The sequence below is a fragment of the Aythya ferina genome (genome assembly GCF_964211825.1).
Source record: "Aythya ferina genome assembly, chromosome: 9".
Lineage (NCBI taxonomy): Eukaryota > Metazoa > Chordata > Aves > Anseriformes > Anatidae > Aythya > Aythya ferina.
The window spans coordinates 14,611,008-14,632,040 of NC_140305.1; the positions used below are offsets into that span (position 1 = coordinate 14,611,008).

General features: G+C 48.4%; 1 protein-coding gene across 9 annotated transcripts in view; it reads right to left on the minus strand.

Moving 5' to 3' along the window:
• The window catches only part of GPC1 (glypican 1), a 344,777-nt gene that overhangs the window by 15,583 nt on the left and 308,161 nt on the right, over window positions 1-21,033 (minus strand). For all 9 annotated transcript variants that reach the window (XM_084528749.1, XM_084528750.1, XM_084528748.1 and 6 more), the window contains one exon: window positions 13,977-14,368. In XM_084528749.1, coding sequence (XP_084384875.1) covers window positions 13,977-14,368 — 392 coding nt within the window. The remainder of the gene's footprint in view (window positions 1-13,976; window positions 14,369-21,033) is intronic.

Genomic DNA, 21,033 nt, shown 5'->3' on the forward strand with positions numbered 1-21,033 from the left:
AGCTAACAACCTGCTGCCGAGCCCCTCTGCCCTTCCAGCCCCACAATAACCGATGGATCAATCAGCGACGTCCTCTGTGCAGCACAGGTGGCCTGGAAGCAGCAGCGTGTGAACTCTTGCAGATGAAGTGAAAGCTAACATCGTGTGTTCATCGTTAATGAGCTGGCACAGCGTGATGACAGGACATGACAGCAATTGCTCTCTCTGAGTACTATCGGTCTGGCCCAGCCTGTGACTTCTGGGGGTGCCTGACTGAGCTCCCACCAGGGCCGCTGTCACTACAAGGGGGCTTTCATTAGGGCACTTTGGGAAACACCAAGTCGTCAGGACTCAAACTTTCCCTAGTAGCAGCTGGCAAGTCAGGCAGGAAAACCAGCAATGCCACCTCGGTGCAAGCCCAGCCCTGACATCCCTCCCTCATCTCGCAGCTGGCAGAAGGGCCTGCACGGCTCTGCTCCCTGCCTGGCCACAGCACGGAGCTGCAGAGGATGATGCTTGGTGCAGACCTGGTCCGTGTGACTTAGAATCTAAGAGGAGAATCAAAGAGGGACTCTTCGGGGTCAGTGGTGGATGTTTTCCTTAAGTTTCCTGGTGGAAAGCCCTAAATAAAAGACCTGCTTATAAATTGGCTAAAACACATGATGCCTGCAAACAAAAAGCAAGCGTAAGTTGACCACCTACTCCTACCAAGAATCATCTGAGAGGCCCAACGTCTTACGTCTTTATGGTGCCATTACTCAAACTGTTCACCTTCACAGAAACCAGGCCCACCCCCAGCAGCTTAAGGCAGTCCACCCAGCCGGCCCCAGGCAGCCAGGATCCCACCTCCTGCATCTTCCGATTCATGCCAGCGCGTTTACAAAACATGCTGCACATCCTGATATACACGTATTAGAGCTCATCTTACACAGACATGATTTCCAACTGCAGGGTCTCAGTAACAACCTTGCTTCTCCATGCTGACATGGCTCTACTTTAGCTTCAGTGGCACCTACAGTCCCGTCTTAGGTCAGTGACCTAGAAACTGCATAAAGATGTCAGGAAGAAATGCACAATACATTTGAGAAGCCATTTACCAAGGATCTGAAAAAAGAACATTACTGAGAGATATGGCTTGGAGCCAGGGCACTCCTCATTCAGTTGTCAGAGATATAAATAAATATGCCAAACAAAGCTAAGCCCAACTTAAAAATACATTTTTCCTATGTCATTGCTCAGTTAAAATCTTTGTACTGTACTCTGATCCCAATGACATCAGTGGGTGCAGTCCCTGAAAGCCTAAGCCCAGTGATGAAGTGATAAGGAAAAAATAATATAATTTCTAAGAAATACCCAAAATGGGGGACAACTTGGTATTGAGCAATGACTCATTTTAATTAAAGCTACTTTACAGCTGGGGATACAGTAGTTGATTTGAGTAGCAATGAGCTAATGCGACGGGAACAGGTGGCTGCTTCATAAAAAGCACCGTTTCACCATCGGCACTGACATTTCAAGGAGCTTGTCATCAGGTATTATCCTGCGACTGCGGCTCGCATCGAGAGCCCAGCTCTGTGCTTTTCCATGGCTACTTTCCAAAGCCTGATGTGCCCATGCGTGGTAGATGGAGCCACCCGAGCAGATGTGAATTGCCGGAGGCAAGCACTTTGCCAGAGCAAAAAATCTCCGCAGACTCCCTCGTATCATGTCTGGGGTGGGAGGGGAGCTCGCGGGTTTGCACGGCTCGTGGCACCACCGCACGGCGCAGCCGCTGAGCTGGGACTCACCGCGCGACTGTTCGGCACCGGCGCTTGCGGAAGAGCCAGCAGGGAATGAGCACATGTGGAGATAATACGACAGAAAATTGAGAACACGTCGTCCTCAGCATTCAAAGTGGCATTTGTTTCCCTCATTTTTCCTCCTCCTGAGCAATGTTTAAATCAATTACAGCAAAATTAATGACTTTTGCAAGCAATTTGTTGAGAGGATAGGCTGGGGGATTAGTCCCAGGCTGGGTTCCCTGCAACCACAACAGACAATTTAGAAAACATTCAGCCTGGAAGGCTCCTGACCAAAAAGGCCCCTGCCAGGTAGTTTACTAATATGCTTCCAAGGCAGAGAATCACAGAAATGCAGGGAGCTGAGGGACGAGCAGTCACCTACTCTGTCTCCTGGCACTGAGACATGCTCAAGGAGAACTGAGCTGTCCTTACTATTACCTAAAACATACATCCAGGATAAACTTTTGAAGGGAAGACACAGGTGAGGCGAAACTACTTGTAGAATGGGAGAAAGAGCTCAACCACGTGAGGCTCTCCTGCATCAACACTGGAGGCACCGAAAACACCTGAGTGCAGACAACTCTTGGATCTGCCAAGGCCTTGGTCTCTGTGGGATGCACAACTGGGAAGCACTCTGGCTGAAATGGCTAGATTTTTCCAGAGCACAGGAAAAAGCCTTCTTATCCTTCCTCTGAGCCTTTAAAGAACAGCTCAAACTTGTGTTTTTCATGTTCAGTCCAAGTCACCCATCTTTGCACAAATACACATGCTCATAGATACTAAAAGCATCTATGTAAATATGTAAATAACATGTTACAAAACATGTAAAGCATGTTTTACAGAGCCATGGGATACTCCTCTTGGAATCCCACCATCATCTGTTCTTTTCCCAGTGAATCACTCACCCAGGCTATCTGTTCATTTTCCAAACAACATCCCCTGGTTTGTAGATATCTCAGTTTAAGGTTTGGTGCAAGCCACATGGGGTGTGAAAGCACGGCGCAATTCCTCCTGGCACAGAACTGGACTGCTCTAAAACTATCACAGTGGAAGGTTTTTTCACCCTTAGTAACTGGAGCCTCATAGGACAGGTCACAGAGAAGAACAGAGAGATGCAAAGAAAAGCCGTGTTTTCTGCTGTTACCTTAATGCCTATGGCTTGGAAAATATTTGAGGGTAACACCCTCACAGAAGGGCCTGTGGAGGTAATGATAGAAGCCTTAAATATTAATGCATTACCATGTCTTTTTTTTTTTTTTTTTTTTTTTTTAACCAAAGTCTTTCTTTTTTAGCTAAAAGCTGCTACACCTTCGATCCAAAACACATTTCTTTATTCAAGCCAAGTCTTTTCTGTGAAGGTGCCTGGAAAGACCAAAGAACGAAGTTTGGGATGCAGAGCGGATGGCCCCGGGCACAAGTGACAACGAGGTGCTGGTGCCAGGACAAGCTCTGTATCATCACATCCAGGGTCTTTAGGGGTTTTTGGATCGAGCACTGGTCCTCCCTCCCACTCCCCTGCTTTCTGAGTTCTGGAGAAAGGCTGAAGGAAGCTGCAGGCACCTGGAAGGACACTTCAGCAGCGGCAGCGTCACGCTGCTACCCCCCAGCATGAGCAGCCTCTGGCCAGCTGCAAGGGTCGAGCCCAGCTCTGCTGCTCCTGCAGCCCCTGGTAAAGCTCCTTGTGCACCCGTGAGGAGGTAGGCAGCTCCTTCAGCACCCAGAACCTGTGGCCAAGCTGCAGATGCTTTTGAAATGTTGGCTTCAATCAAGGGAAAGAAAAAAAAAAGCAAAACAAAAACAAACAAAAATCCCCACCCAAATCCTTTCTCCTTTTGAAGTCTGGCTTAGAAGCAAATGAGAACCTGCAGCTGAGCTGCAATGCGATGGGACTCCTTGGCCTTCGAGGGCCTTTAAGTACATCTGAAAGGCATTTAACACCAATAAATGAAGCGCAGCTCTTGCTGCTATTTTCCTACCCCCCTCTCCTGTTGCATGTTCAGCCCCAGGCTGCTGGGAGCCATCTGTGCCTTGCTTCCCCAGGAGCCAGGGTCAGGTAGGGGGGAGAGATCTGAGGATGAAGAGAGGCCTGGGTGATAAATACAGTGGGTGCAGGCAGGTTGACTGATGGAAGGAGAAGACCAAGCCAGTCCGTAACGCCTCTGGCGGAGGTGTAGCTCTCGGCCCTCTCCCCTTGAAACATTTTGCCCCAGGGAGCTCCTTGCAGAGCGGGGTGCTGTTGGTGCTCACCGTGTGGGATCAGGTCCCAGCCTGTCGTGTCCCTTCCCAGCCCTCTCCGCCCAGGAGCAGCACAGGTCTGAGGTACGCACACAGGCACATGGACCTGCAGCACCAGACTGTTGTTCTGACACGACGTGGGGATGGTTGAGGAGAATACAAAATACCTCCAGAAACGTCAAATATATGACAAAAAGTGCCTGCACTAACTCACAGGTGTATTTTTCCAGGTAGAGTATCTGACTGTCTGAATGGCCATTTTGACCTCCAGAAACACCAATTAAACCCAGCAACATCGGGCAGCTTGGGTTCCCAAACCTACCGATACTTTAAAGCCAGCAGCTTAGAGGCAGCTTTCTAAACCTGAGGCAGGTGCATGTCCTGACAGCCAGTGGGAGAACGCACCTAGAGCTGGATGCCTCCACAGCAAGACTACAATTTATCGCTGTTCTTGTTCACTGCATGTTTTTAAAACTCACCCAGCAACCTGTAGTTTTACAAACCGCGAGAACAGCTCCTGACATGGGTCTGGGATCAGAGCGGGCTCTGCTCCCCGTCCCTTGGAGGAGGCCTCAGGGGCTGAAGGCAGGCGGCTCCATGGGCAGCTGTGTGTGGCACCCTTGCCTACCTTCCTCCTGAGGGGTATTTTAAAGGCAACCCATGGAAATAAGGGAAGTTTTTTATTGCCAGCTGCAAAAAAAAAAAAAAAAAAAAAAAGCAAAAAAAAAACACACAAAAAAACAACAAACAAACAAACAAACAAAACCAAACAAAAAAACCAAACAAAAAACCCCACACACATTCTGGAGTAATATTTAAGAGAAATCAGGTCGACTCTTCAATTCACAGATCTGGCTGTGTGCACTGGGAAGGTTGTTCAGAGCCACTTGAATTACTCCAAACCCCTCAGCCTGAATTGTACTGCTGGGATAAGGTTGTCAGCATGAAAAAACGCAGCTACAAAGAAATGGCGAGCAGGGGAGCAGGTGCTGCCAGGCGTGCCAGCGGCAGAGCCCAGCAGCACGCTACGCAACCATGGCCCTCGCTTCTGTTCCACGAAGGGCACCTGGAGGACGGGTCTGTGGCCGCCTGGCTCCGTGACGGGGGCTGCCTGCAACGTGGCACCTACAAGCTGGGAAGCATTTCATTTTCAGTCTTTCCAAGGAAGGACTCTTGAGCACTGTGATCAAAACAAGCAGGGGGGTGCTGTGGGTTCTGTTTCCAGTTGTGCAAGCTGGAAACTGGGGCCTGGCTGCTGTGTGCACAGGGCTGTAAGCACCCAGCTCACCTGCGCAGGAGCAGCCCCGGCTCCCTCCTTCACATGGTCAGCAGCTGCCTTGAGCATATTTGTGCCAGTCCTGATATAATTAGCACCTCGGTGTGTGTTAAATGAACCAAGGTTTCCCATCTTTTAGAATAAAACTCTGTAAGGAACAGCTGCAGGGCTGACAAATATGATTCTTTCGAAGTCTAATGAATTGTATAATCACTTCAGTCATTATCTCCCTTACACAAATGCACACCAATCAGTCCATGGAGCACGGTGAGTTCTGAGCTTCACCAAGTCCATCACTCAAGATGCATCAACCGTGCTTCCAAAAACTCTTTCAGGGATCCCAAAGCAAACAGCCGGGCTGGGGTGCAGCAGCAGGGCAGAGATGACCCTGCAGGTAGTGACCCTGATGCTTTTCCTTGCTGCGATCAGCTCAGCACAGGGTGAGGGATGCAGAAGATAAAGACTGGTGCCAAAGCTGTGCCCTTCGCGCTCCAGTGGACCAGAGCTGGTGCTGAGCCTGAGGACAGACAGACTGCCTGGCTTCCTCCTGGCTCAGGACAGAAGCGAGGCCAGCCCATCAGCCAAATGGCCATTTTGCAAACTCAAAAAAAAAAAAAAAGAAAAAAGGAAAGAAACGAAGGCTAGAGCAACCCAAACGGAGGCAGCTGATTGGGGAGCAGTCAGTCCCAGCCCCACTGCAGCCAGCATCACGGCACCTCCTGCGAGCAGCAATGATGACTCCCAGCCCCAGCAGGAAGCACGGTTCACGGGGAAACCAGAGCAGAGGACAGGAGCTGCAGCCACCTGGGAGGATGCAGGCCTTGGGGTTCCTGCCCAGTGCTCCCCTTTGTCCAGACACTAAAATGAGTGGAAGACTGATGAGTTTAGATGGCTGGCTGTCACGCTCCTCTCCCTCTGGAGAAAAATACTGCAAGCCACTGCTGCCTGTTCAACACACTCCCTTCTCCTTCCACCTGACACAGTGATTTCCAGCTGGTACAATTTTCAATCCTTTGAAAACCTTATTCAATTGATTTTAACCACCAGATACGTATGGGAGACAAGTACCTGTTTGCCTGCGCTATTTCTATTATATACGGAACACCTACAGGCTTTTATCTCTGAAGGTTTGTGATTTAAATACAACACAGGATAGAAATACTGGAAAGCACCACCTGAGAAACATAAGGTCTGATGTTCAACACCGTGTGCACCCCATGCAGCTCCATCTGAATCTGCCCAAACAAATCCCGACTTCCTTGCACAACTCTCCCCAGCTTTACAGGCAGCAGTGCTGGAAGAGAGCAGCGGGCTCCGAGCGGTGTCGGTGGGTCTGCGGCTGAGCCAGGCTGGTTGAAGCACAGAGGGACCTGCTGGCGGGCTGCTCCCTCAGGCAGGCACGGCCTGTTTCTGCGGAGCCCTGTGAAATCGTTCTGGGAAAGGGACATTAGGCTTCTGGGTTTGCAGAGGGATCTGGCTGACTGGGACTTACATCTGAAACATGTTAAGCCATGCAATCCCAGTTACCCACTGCCCAGGGAGGAGGGCTCTCCAAGGACATGGGAGGCTTCCTCAGAGGCAGCCCTGACCTCAGCGGGGAAAGGCAGAGGTCTGGGCAGGAGGACTGAGTACAGAACCGGTCCCTGAAGTGTAGCAGCTTATTTCAGCCTGTAGTGCAAGATGTTGTTCGCAGGCAGAGGCATCTGAAGTACCACAGGCTTCCCAGCCACAGGGATTTCAGTCCTCCTCTTCTTGAACACAGCCAGATCCGCCAAGGCTGCCCGTGGCGTTTCCCATCCTATGACTTGCTGCTGGGTCTGGAGGAGCACAAACTCTTAGCACAATCACTGACCAGCTCGTTTGCAGGAAACTCAAAAATCAGTGGTTTGCAATGACAGTATGGAGAAAAAAAATAAATATTTTTAATCTAAAATGATTCTCGTTCTGGAAAACTGCAATATCTTTATCCAGACCCCTGACAGTCAAAAGGCAGGAAACGAATCCCCCTCCCAGGAGCTGCTTCCCCTCCAGCTCCTTGGCTAGGATGTGATTTCTCAGCGTGCAGCTGAGGCACTCCTCCTCCCTGCTCCAGGTTCCTGCTGGAGGTGGCTGCATCCTGTGGGCAGCAGCAGGCTCTGTCAATTGTTTGTACCTGGATGGGACAAGCTGCATGCCACCTCTGTCCCCTCTGGGGATGCCAGCACCCACGGGCCCTGCTGCTCTCCTCTGCCTGCACCCCACGCGAAGATCCTGCAGGGTTCTGTCTCATCACCCTTTATCTTTTAAGGTCCAAGGCTGAACTGGATGAACAGTGTCTTACTAAGACCTGCAGAGCTGTCTATAGCACAGGTACTGCAGTCTGAACGGGGGAGGCTTATTAAATCCCAGGAGAGCAACAGATGATCTCTCTGAAGGGAATGATACCTCCCCTGGTGAAAGCAGGTCCCAGGAGAGAGCTTCTGGCTCTACAAAGCAGCACGTCAGCTGGAGAGCGAATTGACTTTGGCTTCTAATGGCTCCTTGGGGCTAAGACAGTCTCTGCACAATGGTATCCTGCCGCTGAGTGCCATAACACAAAAACACACCTCTGCCATGCAAGAAACGAACAGCCCCAGAGCAAGAGGTGGGACACCGCTCCGTGAGAAGGAAATAATAAATATTGCCACTTGCTGATGCTCCACCACGGGACAACATTCTCAGAACATTTATGTACAAACAGTAAGCCAGCTGGGCTTTATTGTCTTTTCTGGATCAAGGGGAGGGCACTTCTTATAAATATGTAACTTTATTAAAAAAGTGAAAGCCTTTAGGTGAAATAAAGTATTACTTATGGTTGTATGTACTTGTTGCCGATGCTCTGAATAAAGATAAGCCACTGAAAGGATGGAGATGTGTCACTGTGCAGATGGGACAGGAATTCACTGCACTCAAGCTGTTTTAGCAAAGTGATTTCATATCTGTGGGAAAGAGATTATATTCTTCACTTCATTTTTATTCTGATCAATTTTATGGCTAATTCACCCAAAAAGCAACTGTAAGCTCAAAGGCAGAAACCAACTATGTCCTTCCAACCTATGAAAAACCCAAGGTACGAACAACAGTCACAGCCTTAAAGGACAGGAATACCAGGGATGACCATATTGTCTTTGTTAAATTATTGACTTGCTGGAGATGTAAAGCATATTTGGATAATCATTATTTTCCGTATGCATCCAGCACACCCATTTAATGATTAAAAACACTTCTAAAAATTCTATTTCGGGGCCTTTTTAATTGGAATTCAATTTCGTTCCAAGTGTAGCTTGACCTACCATGTGTTTAAAAATTACTCATATGGTAAATAGGAAATCTGCCACTTACCTTATACCAACATAAAAGTTTAAAAAAGGAGACTGAAATGTATGGCGAGACACAGCATTGCTTAAATAAAACTGTACTGATAGATGACTTCCATCAGTAAAATGAAATACAGGATTTAGTGAAAAAGCTTATAATTAGTAAAGAAAATCATCATACTTTGTTTCAACCTTGAAGGAAAAGTAGCCTTCTTTAAGAACATCTTCTTAGGAAAATAAATGCAAACAACTCTTAAAACTGATGATTGACATAAGCTGGGGAAGGGCCTGGGACACAAGTGCTGTGAGGAGCAGCTGAGGGAGCTGGGGGGGTTTGGTCTGGAGAAGAGGAGGCTCAGGGGAGACCTCATTGCTCTCTGCAACTGCCTGGAAGGAAGCTGTGGGGAGCTGGGGGTCGGCCTCTGCTCACAGGTAACCAGTGATAGGACCAGGGAACGGCCTCGAGTTGTGCCAGGGGAGGTTCAGGTTGAAATGAGGAGACATTTCTGCTCAGAAAGAGCAGTCAGGCACTGGGACGGGTTGCCCAGGGAGGTGGTGGAGTCACCGTCCCTGGGGGTGTTCAAGGAGAGGTTGGATGTGGTGCTTGGGGACAGGGTTCAGTGGTGACATTGGTGGTAGGGGGGTGGTTGGACCAGAGGATCTTGAAGGTCTTTTCCAACCTTAGTGATTCTATGATTCAATGAGCATTATTGCTTCACTTTTTCCACACTTTGACCCAACATTTGCAGGGTGTCCAGGTCTCCAAGGGGAAGTTGAGGTGTCCAGACCACTGGACATCTTCTGACGTGGGGAGCAGCTCTCCTCCCTGCCCTTGGTGCAGCCCCTGCTCCCACGTTGAGATGCAGGAGGCCAGTAATGACCCACATGCAGCCTCACTGCAATTTGGGGTGCCCTGCTGAAAATGAGATCACCTCTGCTACCTGTTCCCACAGCACTTTGTACAGACATCCTGACCTAAGACTTAGACATCTGGGCCGTGCTGTGAGAGCAACAAACAAAAAGCAGACAGGATCCCCCTGTTTATCATGGTGCATCTCTCCAAAGACTTTCTGCCTTGGTTTAAGGGGTTATCTCCCAACCACTGCCATTTTTACTGTCTCAGCTTTGCTTCCCCTCCAGCCTTATCTCAGTGCACCTGCACCCCATATGTCACAGGAGCACAGATTCATGCTCTCGTCGCTGAACTTGACGATCACTCGAACTAAGTGTGGGGTCCCTGGGGAAGCAGCTGGCAGCCAGTGAGCCACCCAGCACAAGGCCTTCACCTGTCCAAAGGAAGCTCCGTGTCGCAGCAAATGGTGGTTTGGGACAGGTGCCAATCACACAACGAAAAAAAAGAATCCTAAACAAAACGGGGGTATTTTGTCTGCCTTGCCCCAGCAGGCAGTGGAGGCACGCAGCGCTGGGGGATCTCCTTACTCTGTGTGCCCTTCACCAGGGATTCTGTGGCTGCTGCTGTTTTGGTAGCTGCCTCTCCATGCAGACCATGAAAAATGAATTCCTGTTTTGCAACCGAAGGGGAAACCTGCACCAGGGGCTAACAGACTAGCTACAGAAACACGCAACCCGAATGTGGTCACAAAGATGCCGCCCCAACACCCCCACCCATCATGGCACAGCCGAGCCCTGCTCCGAGCACATCCATCCCCGTGCTGGCTGCCCCATGAGGGCTGCTGAGAGCAGCCCCAGCTGCCTGTGTGCCCGGCCCCCTCCTGCAGCCGCTGTGCAGATGGCAGAGCTTCCGCTGCTGTCAGCGTGGGGCCAGGTTGGTGGCAGGAACCACAGCATTAAAAGCTTTAGATCTTGGTGTCGGAGCCTGGAGTTCGTCAGGGTGACTTTGCCTTAAAAGCCAGGACGGCAGTAAAGATGAAAAACGCTCTTGCCATTTTCCCTCCCGCTGCCCCCCATCTCTTCATCCCCCGCTGCCAGCCCCCAGCAGCCCCGCTCGCAGGCAGTGTGCGCACACGGGCCTGCAGCCACGGCTTCCTATCAGCCCGGGGAAGGGAGGCTGAGGAAGAAGAGCCCCTGGGGCAAGGAGGAGAGGCAGCAGAGATTAAAGAAATGTCACAGAATCCTGCCTGTCTTTCCGTCTGGGCAGACTCTTCCCCGTTTTACAACGTGTGGCCAACAGCTTCAGTCTTTCAATGGGATGACGGCCTCTGCAGTATTCTGCATGAGGACCTGGGCTACTGGTAGGATGCAGGTGACAAACACTGACATGAAACCACCTGAGCTGCTGAAACCAGGAGGACTGCAGAGGGATCTGTTTCAGATGGAGCTGGCATGTGGGAAAACACCCACAGGAGCATGCAGCCTCCCTGTCCCCACCATCCGGGCAGGTATCTCCTGAGAGCATCTGACCCTCTGAAGATGATGCGCAACGTGCACTTGCAGCAACTGTCTGCAGCGCAGCCTCCCTGGCTGCTGAAGAAACACTTTCCTGATCTTAGAGCATTTTATTCCTTGCTGAGGGCAAGCTGCATGCCAAGGATGTCATTTACTAGAAATCAGTGGCTTTTCTGAGATTTGCAACTATACACGCAAATAAAAACTAATTAATCTATTTTTTTTTTTTCAGAAGCACAAAGCTGGATAATTTATTTCTGTATGTCCACTTCAACAGGCTGTCCCCAGACTTCCTGACCAAAATGCCAGTGCTCTGTGAGAAGTTTCAGCTCAAAGAGTTATTTTTAGAGAACACTGCCAGCTGCCAGGAAAGTCTGATCTTGCAAGCTTTCGCTGAATGTCATAAATATAAAGCAAGATGAAAAATGACTAAAATCAAAGCCCCAGTTGCAGATCCTGTTCGGGTGAAGAGGATGCTCTGCGGCTGCGCTTGCAGGCTGAGCGGGGACAGCTTCTCCCTTTGGGGAGGGCAGAGCCGCTCTTGGCTGCACAGGGCCTCTGAATCGGGGCAATGAGACAAATAGCTACGAGGTAAAACTTGGAACTTGTCATCAGGACAAAAAGAAGGAAAATTCGTACTTACTGACAGGGGGTTTACTGAAAATCCCTCAAAAGACAGCACTCATGCCCTATATCTCGTGCAGGCATTTGGCCATTCACAAAAATCAACCCGTGTGTCAGCCACAGCGCTGCACTCCAGTTGGCACTGGTTTAAGTCCACATCAGGTGAGAGAAAGTGGGTATATCAGGCTTTTTATTTCAGACATGGCTGAGGGCCACCGGGGCAGCCACAAAATGAATTTCCCACCTCAGCATTCTCATCCCCCATTGCCTTAAGTAAACCCATTCTCAAAGACAGGGAAGATGGGCCAGTTTTGGCCTTCATTACAAAATGAGCTCTGAGGTTTCCTGACTCAGTTCCTGCAGACTGTGTTACAACAGCAACCTGCTGGGTTAACTGCAAGCCCAGGGAGTGCTGCTGCAAGAGGAACAGCCAGGAGGAATAGGGTGGGATGCCTTGGGAGAGCAGGGAGGCAGAGGGAAAAGGAGCATCTGCCCTGTGCTCTAAATCCAGTGACAGGTCATGTTCCTTCACGTTCCATATGGTAGGTGAGCCAAGAAGGATTCCGAAAAAGAGAGCCAGAATTGAAATTCTACAAAAATTCTGCATAGGGACTGGGGGACGAGACACTGGAGAGCAGCCCTGAGGAGAGGGATCCGGTGTTTATGGTTGATAGCAAGCTGAACATGAGCCAGCAGTGTGCCCTGGCAGCCAGGAGGGCCAACCCTACCCTGGGGTGCATCAAGCATGGTAGTGCCAGTCGGTCGAGGGAGGTGATTGTCCCGCTCTGCTCTGTGCTGGTCTGGCCTCACCTTGAGCACTGTGTGCAGTTCTGGGCAGCACAGTACAACAAGGATGTAAAACTGCTGGAGAGCGTCCAGAGGAGGGTTACAAGGATGGTGAAGGGCCTAGAGGGGAAGATATACAAGGAGCGGCTGAGGGCACTGGGCCTGTTCAGCCTGGAAAAGAGGAGGCTGAGGGGGGACCTCATCGTGGTCTACAACTTCCTCGCGAGGGGGAGTGGAGAGGCAGGTGCTGATCTATTCACCTTAGTCACCAGTCTAGGACTAATGGGAATGGTGTCAAGCTGAGGCAGGGGAGGTTCAGGCTGGACATCAGGAAGAGGTACTTCACCAATATACTCTGCACATCCATACCTTGGGTCCTTCCCTTCCACTGACACCAAGACTGCAGTTGCCCTACCAGTCTGCTTTACCCACCGCACCTGGCAAAAGGCAGCGACGCATGGCAAGCTGGAATGCTCTCTGTCATTCAGAGGATTTATGAAAAATGTTTTACTTTGGTCTCTCTGAAATTACACCATTCTCCTCTTTTATCTGTCCTAAGTGTCAGGAGAGTGTGATGTTAATGAGATGTACAAAGGCTGTTGGGTAGCTGAACGGTTTTATAGTCCCACATTGATAAATTAAAGCATTTGTCACTGTTACTACATTAATGTTTCTTCCTGAGATCAAAGTCTGGATTTGCTGCATCAAATAGTACCGTCCTCTGCTACACATTACCTTGCAAGGAAATTAATTGTGATTCCATATTTTTACATTCACAGTTTAATCACACCCTGGTTCTCATACCTGCTGACTGCCATCGCCACATGCAGTATGCAGTCATTTTTCAGTATGGATTTTCTCTTTGCTACTTGTGTGAAATGCCTGAATATGTTGTTTCAGGACAATCACCTTCTAGCTATGAAAGGCTGCTTCTGCAGTAAAGAATATAGACAATTTTCCTCCTCCTGAAACCCTGGATTCAGCCACGTTAATTTACATTTATATAGCACCTTTCATCCCTGAAGATCCCAATACACTCTTCAGACTCACCCTTTCTGTACACAGAGGCTGTACGAATATACACGGCTACACAAACAGCCAAAGGAATCCTGTCACCAGCCACCGAGACACATCTCTCTGCACGTATTCCCAGCACACTCTTGGCAAGCCAGTTCTGCATACCCTACATCATATCTCCATCAAGGAGAAAACTAAGGCAGTGTGATTTAGAGGCATGTCATTTCCCTGCCAGGGAAACGCGAGGAATCTGGGCAAGCAACGAAACAGCTTTTCAGCCTGGGCGACTGACATCTCCTCGGCACTCTGCCACACAGGTTAAAATGAGGTAAAGTCTGACTTGCGGTGAGTTATACCTTGCTTCTTCAGCGCTTCCAGTGACTGTAGAAGCCCAGGCTTGCTGCTCCCTTCCACTGATGGGTTACCCTCAAGCAGTTTGTTTTACAAAACTTAAAAATATCTGCTTGCCTTGTAACGAAAACTTAACAGCAAATAAATCCTCCTGTCCCTGACCAAAAGTAGTTGACTGGCTCCAACCAAATTGAGGATAGAAGAGAAGGAAGAACCCCGACATACCTGAGAGACCTTTTTGACCACGTCGCTGCCCACAAGAAAGCCCTGCGCGTAGGAACGTGCTGCGATGAAGGCTCGGGTTGCCTTCACCTTCAGGTCCCTGGGAACTTCCCCAAAGGGTTTGTGCTGCTCCGCATGTTTCACCATGCAGTCTAGATACTCATCCGTGATATGGTACTGGGGGTTCATCAGCTTGAAGAGCCGCTCCAACAAGCGTGTCCAGAACTCATTGAGGGCCTCTTCCAAGTTGATGTTGGAGCCCCTGTAATAGCGGCGTAGCTCACTGTACAAGTCCTTGAAGACCTTCATGTTTTGAGTGTACAATTCTCCGTAGAGGCTTGGGAAAGCATCATAAAGGGCTTTTTCTGACTTGTTCAACAAATCCTGGAAATAACCTGAAGAGAGAGGAAAAAGGAGATCAGTTGGACAAGCAGGAATTTAACAGGCCACGCTGTCTGGCAGCACAACTGACTGCCCTGAAATAAGAAGGCACTAACAGAGCTTTTCCTCCAGCTGATCTCACCCACCCTCTCTGTCCCGAGCCTTGGCCGAGGAGACTGAAGGAGAACCCCTCACTGCCAGTACCAGGGCACTGGGGGCCAGGCCTCTCCACCTCTTCTGGTGGCCACACAACCGAGACTCTTCCCCGAGGGTGTTTCCCAAGGGCTCCCTGCATTGCTACAGCAGCAAAAGGCCAGGCTGCTACCTGTAGGATCCTGTTTCCCCTGGTCAGTCCCTAGCCAGGCATTAGGCCAGCTAGGGCTCACGACCAGTGGGGTTTATGTAGGCACGTACAAGTGCAGCCTACAGAAATCTTACAACAATCATGCCTTGTCATCACCAAATGCCATCTTTATTTCTGCCTGACTAACCGTACTTACACATATGTAAACTGTACATATGTAAACTAAATCAGTTTACAGTTTACTTGATTACTTTTTACATATTTGCTTGATTACTTTCTTACTTGATTCACTAGGAAAGGTTTCTATGCAATAAAAGATGCCAAGCAGATATGAAACAAACACGTTGTCCTTAAGCACATTAATAGCAAATGAACATATTTTTTTGTATTTCTTCCAAACCATACCACAATGGATTTTTTAGTAGGCTCAACATTAAGGCTCCAAATAGCAAAATCCTCGTGTTAGTTCTTAATGTTTAGACACAACATTTGGTTTTAGTCAAGCACTAAGTGCTAGCACTGGCACTTTTTGAATCTGCCTAAATCCACAGAAGAATCGTGCTGGTGCTCACTTCACCGGGCCAGACATGTGGGACTGCCCATCGGAGACACACACACAACTGCATGAACTCCCGGTGGCTTTCAGGAGGCTTTAATAAGCAGCTAATCACACAGGTACTTTTCAGGCTACCACACAAAACCTCAACTGATTAGTGAAGACAGGAACTTGGGTATCATTAATCTGAGGAATTTCTTATATAACTGAGGAGAAAAACTAAAGTGCCATAGTGTTACTTCTAGGTTTTCCTTACAGAACATGTCAACTGACACTGCTTACATACCCCATAACATGCCACAAGTGTCAGCTACCACCACAGGAGGCACTCAAGCCTGAATCAAGAACTCGATGTTTCTGGCACAGAAGCTGGTGCTTGTTAAACATCACCAGAAAGCTCTGAGTGCACACAAGGAGGCCCGGATGCCATGCAGGTGATGGAGGCCCACCCTGCAGTGCCTGCAGTTAGTCAGACGAGCGCATGGGTGCTTGTTAGCTAGCACGTTTTTGCCAAAGCCCTGCAGAGGTGGAGCAGGGCTGCCACCAGCAGTGGTGCCAGCCCTTCCAGAGAGCCACCTCAGCCATCGCAGCCTCTCTGCCTCGAAGCCCCCTGAGCACGTGTCCCAGTCCCACGCGCTGCTGCAGAACGGGCACATCTTACTATGTTTGCCATGCCAGGGTCAGGCTCACGTGGGTTTGAACCGATGCCAATGTTAACGTGTTTGCAGTTCTAGCCTGTTCATTAATTTGCTTATTTGGATTTGCATCCTGCTTTTGTTTAGGTATAAATGACTGAATGGTTTTACATCCTAGGTTCAGTGGGTACAGAAGCGACAGAAACGGGACTTCATCTCTGTACACACAGCAGGGTGAAGACAGCAGATTAAATTCTTCCCTTTCTAACATCTGCAGGTATTCCCATTCTGCCAGCTACCTTCAGACTACACCGCGGGGAACTCATAGCAGGAACGGCCTGATTTAATTTATTGATTTACACGAGGAACTGTAATCATCATTTAAGTCTGTGAGAGGAAAAATGATTCAAAGTATCATTTTCATTTCAATTACATTTGTGCTTTTTGGGGCTTTTTTTGAAGCAAACCTGATTATCTTGTTCTTTAAATCTAAGCTACCCCATTTTTTTGGGGTGATGTACGATAAGCTGCAGTTGGAAGGAAACCATTATTCAATTAAAATGCATTAATAATCAAGCAGCATGCATCTAAGGTATATAAATTAACTTCACTGTGTAAGGTATAGAAGAAAAGAAAGAAAGGCTTCTGAAAAATGCATACTGCACATACAAAGCTTTATTAAAAGGAATTATTTTTTGAGGGAGTGCCACTGACTACAAGTAGACATCTCTGAAACTTTATAACTAGCACAACTCTTTTCTCCAGGCCTTATTTTCACTGGAAGGATGGTACAGGCTTTCCTACATTATTATTTTCCCTGTGGTTTCTCAGATTTGAGTGAAGCTAAAACTCGGCAAGTGGACTGAACAAATGAAAATGCCTTCTGCATCTGCACCACGGGTTGCTAATACAGTTTAATAATCAGATTCATCTGAGGTGGCTTCATTTTTCTGCTGCCACGGCTTTCCTACCTGTGTAATGGCCTGAAGAGAGTTCAGTGACAACAAGCACAAAATTCAAAGTTCTTCTGATGCTGTGAGACACCTACAGGCACTCCACATCTCAGGGTATCACTCCCAAGACTGCTGGTCACCCATTCACAATTTAATTCCAATGAGTGCAGACTTTCTTTCTTGCACAAACAGTTCTATTTGCTTTGTGACAAGTGACACTAACTCAATAAATTGCTCAGCAATCCAGGTATTACATGCAGCTTGGCACTCACAATCAGGAGGAATAAAACACCAGCAAACACAGCCTGATTTGTCAATTCGAGGTAAAATGACTTATTATTATTACTATTATTGAAATAGGAGAAACAAGATGTATATCTTTCTGTCAAAAAAATGGAAACTGCTCTCAAAAAAGTCCAACCTAATTAAGAGCTGATGAACTGTTACTGCTCACGTAAGTGAGAGAGAACACCAATTACAATCAACTCATTTGTGGCTGGTTCTCAGAAAGTTCTTCTAGATTTCACACAGTGAGAAAAAAATATATCTACACTATCTAGGGAAAATTAATTAGCAATTAAGCCTAAATGTGTTTGTGATGAATAGCCAATCTGGCAGGGAATTGAAATGCACATTTTGCAGCATTAGAAGGCACTAAGAAGTGGGGTTTGTCAAGAGGGATGCTCTGAGAGATGCTGAGTGCCCTGGTCCTCAGCACCACCTCAGCCTGCACTGCTTGTGGCTTCAGTACAGCCACCTCCAATTAACCCTGCATCACCTCCTTAATGTCCCCTGCCTCCTTCCATGTAATTAGCTGCGTGTCAAAAAGGATGTGCAGGGCCTCCAGATCAAACAAACTGCTGAAGCCCAGTCCAGGCACCTGAGCTTACTGGTTTCAGGTAGAAGCAATGATTTACCCTGGGTTAAGCAGCCCAGCATCTGCAGCTGTTGGGCGAGGGGGGTGCCCTCGGGCATATGGGGAGGTGTGAAGCTTCTTGTAGTTCAGCCGCCCCACTATTCATATAAGAAGTTAAAATAACCCCCTGGGGGTCCCTTGGATTTATTAACTCTGCTTGGGCCTGCCTCTGCTGGGTCTGCCCTGGCTCCTAAGAGACAGCGAGGGTGATGAGCACAGGCAGGGCATGGGTGTGCAGAGGCAGCTCGAGCCCAGCCACAGCCCTGACACATCCCCAGGGCCCCTGAGCTCTACCAACATCACAACTCATGCAGCTGTTTCTGCTCTGAGACGCAAGAAAGAGCTTAAAAAAAAAAAAAAAAAAAAAAAAAAGCAGAATTTCTAATTTTTCTCAAAAATTTTCCAATAGACGCAGATTAGCCAGAGGTACATCCTGTGAGCCACCTGCTAAATCTGTACTCCTGCTCTTCCTAAAGGGTTTTCTCAAAGAGCCATTGGGCAGCTGAGTCCTTCCTTGCTGCCTGTGAGGCACAGCCACGCCACTGCTTTTCTAGAGCCAGTCCTCCAGCCAAACCAACCTCCGTTTTCCCTGGGCCAGTGAAAGGCCACAGCTCCTCTGCCAAAGCAGTTCCTATGTAAAACATCACATTTGCAATTTAGCTGCAAAATTATGCAAAAGAAAAATCACACAACGGGAGCCTGCATCACTATTATTATTATTATTATTATTATTATTATTATTATTATTATTATTATTATTATTATTAATTCTTTTCATTTCCAGGCTGAGAAAGAAGACAACAGGTTTTGCTCAAATAAAATTTGCCTTTTGTCAGAGGCCAGGCCTCAAAAGCTTCTGCCTGAAATTAAAAAATGCCAAAAAACTCTGATGAAAGAATTGAAAGGTTTTACAAGGGAAACAATTCTGCAGCCTTGGCCACTGTTTCTTCTGCTGTTGTAGTGACAAAAAGCTACTTATCAGAGAATTAAGTTTTCAAGCAGAATCTATAAACTTAGCATTTGATAGCGATTGGAAATCCCCACCCATTCCGCTTCACAGCTTCCCAGTGTTCACAGCCCATATTTTCACAGTTTCCACATTTTCACAACTCTGGATTCAGACTGGGAATCTGTGAAGAGCAAGGCAGGGCCCAGCAGTTCCTCTCTGTGAAGACAGCAAGTTTTGAGCTCCCTCTGCCACCATTAAATACTTTTCCCAAGCTCTTTGATGCCATTTGATCACTCAACATCTGGAGGACACTGGGGTACCTTCAACTAAAATGGTGATGGAGTGGGAATGACTGTAGAGGAAAACAAAGAGGCCACTGAAAGATGAGCATCCAAATGCTCTTTGGGCAAGCAGCAGACCTGGGTTTCTTCAAAATCTACAGAACAGAGGCCATGCTAGAAGAAAAATATGAAATCAGGAGAAAGGCAGTTGAATTATTTTCAATCTGAATATTACTTAAGCCTTAAGCGGAAAACTGAAGCATAAACAGTTTTATGACCGACTGGGAGGAGTGCAACCAGATTGGAAGAGACAAGGGAGGAGAACACGTTGCTCAGTTGGGGACGTTAATCCCGGGTTTTGAGAAGAAAGCAGTTCCTAAAGGCAAGTTTAGCACTGGATGACCACATGTGGTGAAGATGTGGAGTGACCATCTCCTCGCCCACCCGCAGTCAGTCAGCCCCCAGCAGGGGGGAGCCTGTGGCAGGCGACACCTTGAGCCCCTCACCTTCCCTGAGGGCAGCAGAAGCAGCACCCAGGGCTCTGCCAGGCCTCCACCTTCCAGATCCAAGCTCTCCCCTACTTCTGCCTGTCTCAAGACAAGAGCAGACTGCTCCTGGACTGCAAAATTCATTTTGGTTCTGCTTCTGAGAAGCCTGGAGCAGTCCCTGTGGGAAGTGCCAGCAGCTCACAGAGACCCCGCAGTGCTGTATGGCTGCAGAGGTGCCAGCCTCGTGCAAACGCTACTGAAAGTTTTCAGCAGTTGGGCAAGGTGAGAACTTGCTGGCTTCAAAGTTTTGCATGGCAAGTTAGACTTGCAGTGTGAGGAGGAAGTACCAAATGTCATACTGCAGCTTCTCAAGTTTGAGCAAGTACACAAGGCTCTGGAGGACTTCACGCAGGGCCAGGGTGATGGAGCATCTCTGCAGCCCTGATGGGCGTCCAAGTGAAATGTGCTCACCATTAACACCACTCTCATGTTCTGAGACTGGACTAACAGGAGAGAAAAATAAGCCAACTCTGTGGTATCCTGTACATCAGCAGAAGCAGGGAAAGAAACAGCCTGGAGATGCTTAGTAGAGCAGACCTGCTCTGAGCCAGCCGTGTCGGTCTGAGCAGAGGCACGGTGTTTTCTTGGGCTGCATTCCCATTTAATATACTGCTGCACATCCCGATACCAATTTGGTTCTCCGGTTGGTTTTAATACTGTCCTTGCAGTCAAACTAATATTAGAAGAGAATAATTCAGCAATAGGCTTAAGCCATTAAAATCCAACGCTAATGTATTCATGTCTCTTTTATTCACTTCAGCTAGTATGGTGATATTTTATTTATAACATTGTTATTACTCATTATTAATTTAAGTACTACCCATGCCTAGCCTGAAGAGCTGATACTGATACAACAGCAGCAACATGCTCTGGTTTGCACCTTAGCTGGCTCTTATCAAAGGCAGTAACCACTGTGAGTCCCAGCAGGCTCAGGTTCCCTGTGCGAACAGCCTGGCATGTAGCAGTCCTGATGGCATTTTCCTTTGGAGGTCACCTCTCCCTTCACAGTTTCACATTCCTGTGAAGCAGCCACGCTTGTGGCAGCCTCTCCTTAGTCCCCACCCGCCCTGGAGAACGCAGTCCCTCCCTGCATATGCTGGATCACTCTCACCTATGACATCCCTCCCACGTTGCACATTGCCCTTTTGCGCTGTGGCTGTGACCTAAGAGGCATAATGACAAACCGAGACTCAGACTTCAAAAAGCCCAAACAAACGGAGATAAAATTAGCTTTTATCTACAAGCCAAAGGACAAGCAGTGTGAACAAACATAGCAGGATGCAGGAATTAGGATGCTTTTAGGTAACACAAATGCTAACTTTTAGACTACTCTCCAAAAAGCCACTTTGCGTTTAGTGGGGAGTCAGATACTTGGGGGAGCCTGAGTGACATAGCACAGGAGAGATGTGGTCAGTGAGCGATCACCCCATTTAGTGCTCTCCTCAGCTTGCTCAGTGCCCAGCAGAAGAGCAGACAGGTTCTGCCCTCACTGCTCCTACTGGCAGGCTGGTCCCGATGGTCTTCCTCAGACAGAGGG